The 7,287-nt window shown below is 46.7% G+C and overlaps 1 protein-coding gene across 1 annotated transcript in view; it reads left to right on the top strand.

Moving 5' to 3' along the window:
* Positions 1 to 2,748, top strand: part of LOC139355607 (tumor necrosis factor receptor superfamily member 10D-like) — a 29,124-nt gene extending 26,376 nt beyond the window's left edge. The window contains 1 exon segment of the mRNA XM_071067439.1: positions 103 to 2,748. Within this exon segment, the coding sequence (XP_070923540.1) occupies positions 103 to 236 (134 nt within the window). The 3' untranslated portion in view covers positions 237 to 2,748.
* Positions 2,749 to 7,287: the final 4,539 nt, after the last annotated feature.

A 7,287-nucleotide genomic window follows, 5' to 3' on the forward strand; every position in this document is an offset into this window, starting at 1 on the left:
GCTCTTCTGGAGCATTCACTGCTGGAAGCAGGGGGTCCCATGTCAATCCTGTGCTGATTGTCCTTGGAGCATCGAGACCCTAAATCTCTTCTCTCTTCTCAGTCAACACCTTGCTGGATGCCTCGGCAACACTGGATGAAGGACATGCAAAGGAAACAATTCAGGACCACATGGTGGACTCCGAGAAGCTCTTTTATGAAGAAGATGACGCAGGCTTTGCTATGTCATCCCTGTGAAAGCATCTCTTCAGGAAACTAGAGCTTTCCTCATTTACCTTTTCTTCTAGAAGGGGAGGCAGCCTGGAAGAGACAGTCCAGTACTTGAACCATGCCTCAACTAACTCTGCGATCCAATATGGTGCCGCTTACCAAAGATCCTAGAACTTTGTCAACACACTTGAAGTAATTTTTATGAAATACTGCGTGTGATAAGGAAACTGGGGAAATTTGTGTAAGACTCTTGGCAGCATAGAGTTATACGATTGTGTATTAAGGGTCGTTTTCGTCCAAGTGCTCATGCCTGTAATCCCACCACTTTGGGAGGCTGAGGCTGGTGGATCACTTGAGTTTAGGAGTTTGAGACCAGCCTGGTCAACACAGTGAAACTCCGTCTCAATTTAAAAAGAAAAAAAGTAGTTTTAGGATGTCATTCTTTCCAGTTCTTCATCATGCGACAAGTCCTTTTTTTTTTTTTTTGAGACGGAGTCTCGCTCTGTCGCCCAGGCTGGAGTGCAATGGCGCAATCTCGGCTCACTGCAAGCTCCGCCTCCCGGGTTCACGCCATTCTCCTGCCTCAGCCTCCCGAGTAGCTGGGACTACAGGCGCCCGCCCCTGCGCCCGGCTAATTTTTTCTGTTTTTAGTAGAGACAGGGTTTCACCATGGTCTCGATCTCCTGACCTTGTGATCCGCCCACCTCGGCCTCCCAAAGTGCTGGGATTACAGGCGTGAGCCAGACAAGTCCTTTTTTTAATTTCTTATATTGCAAGCTCCATCTCTACTGCTATGTGCATTTAATGACATCTAACTATAGATGCCGCACAGCCACAATGGTTTATCTTACAGTTTTTTCACTTTAGAATGGGATTATCTATCTAGTTATTAGCTGTATTTTCAGTTTAGGATATTTTTGAGTTAATGATGAGATTATCAAGACATAGCCCTATGCTAAGTCATGAGCGTATGGACTTATGAGGGTTCGACTTAGAGTTTTGAGCGTTAAGATGGGATTAATGGGGGTTACCCCCACCTTAATTAGAGAAACATTTGTATTACTTATTACTGTATGATGTACATCTTTCTATTTTCTGATTTTTGTGTAATGATGTAAGCATGGATGAACTTTAGAAAATGCACTTTTTAGGTTATTTACATAGGTTGCCTGGATACAAATCAGCAGTGAAAAATCACTGGAAATATAACTAGTGATGGAGGGAGAAATCCTCCCTCCGTGGGAGGCACTGACTGTGTTCCAGTTCTCCCTCCTACGCCCTGAGACTGGACGAGGGTTTGATGACTGGCAACTTCTCAGGGGGCCAGCCTGTCTTACTTGATTTTAGAGGTATATAGCCGTATTTATTTATAAATAAATATTTATTTATATTTATTTATAAATCGATGTTGACATATGCCCAGGATTTTGAAGAGCATGGTATCTTTGGGAAGCCATGTGTCTGGTTTGTCCTGCTGGGACCGTCATGGGACTGCATCTTCCTACGTGTCCACGGCAGATGAGGACAGTGAGAATTAAGTTAGATCTGAGACTGTGAAGAGCTTCTCTTTCAAGCACCATTACCGTTGAATATTAGTGAATCTTGGGCCTCCTTTGGACTCAGGGCAGAGCAGGTGTTTATCTGCCCCGGGATCTGCCATGGCATCAGGAGGGAGGAGTGGATGGTGCTTGGGAATGGTATGAAATGTTTGCTGACTCAGGAGTGGATGGGCCCCTCTCCCTGGTGGTCTGTGACCCTGAGTCCCTGGGCTGCATTTTAGGGTACAGATTCCCTATTTGAGTCGCTTCGTTTCTCTGTAAGCATCTGACTCATCTCAGAAATATCAATTCTTAAACACTACGACAACGAAACCTAAAATGGGTGACACATTTGTCCTTGTGTCACATTCCATTATTTTATTTAAGAACCTCAGTAATCATTGTAGCCTCTTTCCAGCAAACCCTTCTCCACAGCAGTCCAGTCGTGGTAGGATAAATTACAGATGTAGTCATTCTAGCAGTTTCAGTCTTTTCCATCTCAAGGCATTGTGTGTTTTGTTCCGGGACTGGTTTGGTGGGGACAAAGTTAGAATTGCCTGAAGATCGCACATTCAGAGTGCTGTGTCTGTGGAGTTTTAGGAGGGGGTGGCCTTTCTGGTCTGCGCACTTCCATCCTCTCCCACTTCCATCTGGCGTCCCACGCGTTGTCCCCTGCACTTCTGGAAGGCACAGGGTGCTGCTGCCTCCTGGTCTTTGCCTTTGCTGGGCCTTCGGTGCAGGAGACTTGTCCCTTCTTCAGAGGCCTTCCTTGAAGATGTATCTGGCCTATCAGCCTTATCAGTGTTTAAGCTTATTCCTTTAAAGTAAGCTTCCTGAGAACGTGAAATTGTTGGGGTTTTTTGGTGTTGGTTAGTTTGTTTAGGTTTTGCTTTACACTCAGGCCAAATAACATATAACACCTGGTTATGTATGAAATGCTCCTATGTTTATGATAAAAATAAATGTGAAACCTCATATAAAAAGAGGTGTGTTGTTCGTTTATTTCCATCCTCCCCTCCTGTGACAGCTCTGAGTGACAGGAGGCCAGGGCTTCGTTCCTGCTGGGACTCCTTACTTGTCCCCTCTCTGCCTTTGGTGTGTCAGGGGAGGTTCCTGCCTATGACTCCCTGGATTTTAAAGGGCCAGGTTCTTGGGCACTGGAATTCACATGCACCTCCTCCCTGTTTCTCTCCTGTCTGCTCCTCCCCCTGGGGAGAGGGACAGCAGCCCTTACCTGTATCCCCATCAGTGGACCCAGGTTGCTCAGCCCTGCAGGCACCTGGGAGACCCATTTCCCACTCCCCTTGCCCTGGAGGACTCTCTCTCTCGCTCTCTCTCTCGCTCTCGCTCTCGCTCTCGCTCTCTCTCTCTGTCTCTCTGTCTCTCTCTCGCCCACAGCTCCCAGGAGGCCCAGGTGTGCCCCCATGCTGTCTTCCTTCCCCCGAGGGTAGGTGGGACTCCTCCAGGCTACCCCCTGCTTCCCTCCTGCACTGCCCAGGCCCTCTCAGCTAGAACATCTTTCTCAGGTGAGGTGACGCCTGAGCTCTGAGCCCACAGCTCCACTGCCTCCTGGCTCTGCCCTTCCTCCATGGGACTGCATCTTTTACATCTAAAAAGGATGTGGGTGGTGAAATTTCGGTCAGGTTAGAAAACAGAAAGGGGCAATTGTGGCCCAGCTTTTGCCCCTTGGTGGCTGGGAGCTACCGTTTCCATCCTCCACATTCTTCCAGCCCCGTCCTCCTCCTCTCTGGACCAACCCTGCTTTTCCTCCTCCATTCTCCCTCTTCTTCCCTTTATCCCACCCAGCAGTAAATAAATGTCACAGGGGAGAGACCAGTATCTGGCCCAGTGGTGCAGAGGTAAAGATTTTACCAAGACAGTTGTAGGTAAAGAAAAGCAGATTAATGACCAGGCACGGTGGCTCACACCTGCAATCCAAGCACTTTGGGAGGGCAAGTTGGGTGGATTACCCAAGGTCAGGAGTTGAGGACCAGCCTGGCCAACATGGTGAAACCCTGTCTCTACCAAAAGACATAAAAATTAGCCAGGAGTGGTGGCGCGTGCCTGTAATCCCAGCTACTTAGGAGGCTGAGACAGAATTGCTTGAACCCAGAAGGGGAGGTTGCAGTGATCTGAGATCACACCATTGCACTCCAGCCTGGGTGACGCGAGCAAAACTCCATTTAAAAAAAAAAAAGTAAAAAAAAAAAAGCAGATGTATTAGAGAAAGTAGGAAAATGTGTAGCAAGGACGCAATGGGTAAGCCAGCAGAAGAGGAGCTGACTGCAGAGTGACAAAGGCTTGTTGGAGATTTTATAGGCTAGTGTTTATGACGACTGTTGAAGAGGGCTTTGTGCAGTACTGATAAGCCAAGGTTGCAGTGAGCCAGCTTGCAGGTGTCTGATGATAGCTGAGTGTGGGAAGATTTTGAGTTATTTGCACAGGAGGGTTTTGTGTCCTGGACCACAAAGAAAGGCAGACTTACACAAACCGTGAAAATCTGAGACAGATTTCAGTCAATTTAGAAAGTTTATTTTGTCAAGGTTGAGGATGCATGCCCTTGACATAGCCCCAGGAGGTTTTGAGGACATGTGCCCCAGGTGGTCAGAGCACAGTTTGGTGTTTTGTTTTTGTTTGTTTTGTTTTTTTTGTTTTGTTTTGTTTTGTTTTTTTGAGACGGAGTCTTGCTCTGTGGCCCAAACTGGAGTGCAGTGGCCAGATCTCAGCTCACTGCAAGCTCCGCCTTTTGGGTTCACGCCATTCTCCTGCCTCAACCTCCCGAGTAGCTGGGACTACAGGCGCCCACCACCTTGCCCGGCTAGTTTTTTGTATTTTTTAGTAGAGACGGGGTTTCACTGGGTTAGCCAGGATGGTCTTGATCTCCTGACCTCGTGATCCGCCTGTCTCGGCCTCCCACAGTGCTGGGATTACAGGCTTGAGCCACCACGCCCGGCGTTTTGTTTTGTTTTTTGAGACAGAGTCTTGCTCTGTCACCAGGCTGGAGTGCAGTTGCGTGATCTCAACTTACTGCAACCTCCACCTCCCGGGTTCAAGCTTCTGCCTCAGCCTCCTGAGTAGCTGGGATTATAGGCACCAGCCACCATGCCTGGCTAATTTTTGTACTTTTAGTAGAGATGTGGTTTTGTCACATTGGTCAAACTGGTCTCAAACTCCTGACCTTGGGTGATTCGCCCACCTTGGCCTCCCACAGTGCTGGGATTACAGGCGTGAGCTACCACACCCAGCTGGTTTTATACGTTTTAGGGAGACATGAGACATCAATCAACATATGTAAGATGAACATTGGTTCAGTCCAGAATAGGTGGGTTAACTGGAAGCAAAGGCAGGACAACTCCAAGCGGGGAGGGGACTTCCAGGTCATAGGTAGATAAGAGACAAATGGTTACATTCTTCTGAGTTTCTGATTAGCCTCCTCAAAGGAGGCAATCAGATGTGCATTTATCTCGGTGAGCAGAGGGTGACTGAATAGAAGGAAAGGCAGGTTTGCCCTAAGAAGTTTTCAGTTTGACTTTTTCCTTTAGCTAAGAGATTTGGGGGCCACAAGATTTCTTTTCCTTTCACACTTACCTGCTTTCTCTTTTTGCTTTCCCCTGCTCCCACCAACCTGGCTCCCTTTCCCTAATTAGGATTCCACAAGAAGGCTCTGTGTCCTCTGGCCTTTCATTACAAGAGAATCCTGTTCTCTAGGCCAGTGCCCCTTTCCCTGACCTTTGACTCCAATCTGGTCCACTCCCAACACACACCAGGAGCACCCATGGAATGCCCCTCTGAAGGTGAGGATAGGAGTCTACGGTCTCAAGATGGACGTAGAGCCAAAAGTTTGTGTTTGAAAATAAATCTTGGACAACTTTTCTGACCAAGTTCATAAGGTAGCTTCCTGAAAGAAACAGAATTACTGTGTTAAGAGGCATTTTTTCCTGCACACACACACACCCATGTGCACACCACATACACATGCACGGTTTTGGTTCCAACAGCACTTCATTAGTCTTGAGCTGATGTGCTTGTTCTTTCGTTTTTGTTTTCTCAAACTAGGAAGAAATTAATTAACTTAAATATGCATTTATTTATTTTTGGACTTAAATTTCACATGTTTATTAGCTGTTTGATTCTCTTTTCAAACTGACCGTTTACAACTTTTATCTTGCCTATTGAGATACACGTCCCTGCCCATGCACCTTCTCAAGTGCAGATAATAGGTTTCTACTTTCTTGTTTGCCATTTTATTTGGTCAAATATTTTCAGGTGCAGAATTTTTAATGTTAAGAAACTTAAGCTATTGATATATTTATTTTGTCATTCATTATAATCTTATGAAAGTCCCCTCCTGGACAAAAGGCAATGTAAAATTCTTCAGTAATTTTTTTTTTTTTTTTTGAGACAGTTTCACTCTGTCACCCAGGCTGGAGCACAGGGCTCACTGCAGCCTTGACCTCCTGGGCTCAAGCTTCCTGCTTCTGTCAAGGGTTTATCTTTCTATTTTATTCTTTGTAGTCATCATGAATGGGATTGTCTTATAGTTATGCCATTTCTCATCAGACCAATAGAATCCTAAATCTTCTTCTCCCACCCTTTTCTCCTTCCCCTACTATATCCGACCTTGTCCCCTAACACCACCTTACACCGATCTGTCTTTCCCTTCCTCTTTCACCTTCCCTCCTGGCTGTAGTTCAGGGCCTACGTCAGCTAGAGGGCCTCCTGAAGGGCTGCGGAGTCCTGCATGACAGACACTGGCCCAGGGACTCCTGAGCACTCGAGCTGAGGCTAACCTGAATTTGATGAGCAATTTGATCGCCCTATTTCAAGAATTTAGTGTACTAGGCTGGGCATGGTGGCTCACACCTGTAATCCTAGCACTTTGGGAGGCAGAGGTAGGCGGATCACCTGAGGTTGGGAATTTGAGACCAGCCTGACCAACATGGAGAAACCCTGTCTCTACTAAAAATACAAAATTAGCCGGGCGTGATAGCGCATGCCTGTAATCCCAGCTACTCAGGAGGCTGAGGTAGGAGCATCACTTAAATTCCAGAGGAGGAGATTGCGGTGAGCTGAGAACGCGCCATTGCACTCTAGCCTGGCCAACAAAAGCAAAACTCTCAAAAACAAAACAAAACAAAACAAAAGAATGTAGGCCAGGCGCAGTGGCTCATGCCTGTTATCCCAGCACTTTGGGAGGCCAAGGCAGGCGGATCATGAGGTCAGGAGATCAAGACCATCCTGGCTAACACAGTGAAACCCATCTCTACTAAAAATATGAAAACAAAATTAGCCAGGCGTGGTGGCGGGCGCCTGTAGTCCCAGCTACTAGGGAGGCTGAGGCAGGAGAATGGCGAGAACCCGGGAGGTGGAGCTTACCATGAGCTGAGATCGCACCACTGCATTCCAGCCTGGGTGACAGAGCGAGACTGTGTCTCAAAAAAAAAAAAAAAAAAGAAGAATTTAGTGTACTAAAGAATGTAAAATGTTTCATTAATACTTTATTGTACATTAATTACATGTTGAAATGAGAAAATGTTGGC

The sequence above is a fragment of the Macaca nemestrina genome, chromosome 8 (assembly GCF_043159975.1).
Source record: "Macaca nemestrina isolate mMacNem1 chromosome 8, mMacNem.hap1, whole genome shotgun sequence".
NCBI classification, from domain to species: domain Eukaryota; kingdom Metazoa; phylum Chordata; class Mammalia; order Primates; family Cercopithecidae; genus Macaca; species Macaca nemestrina.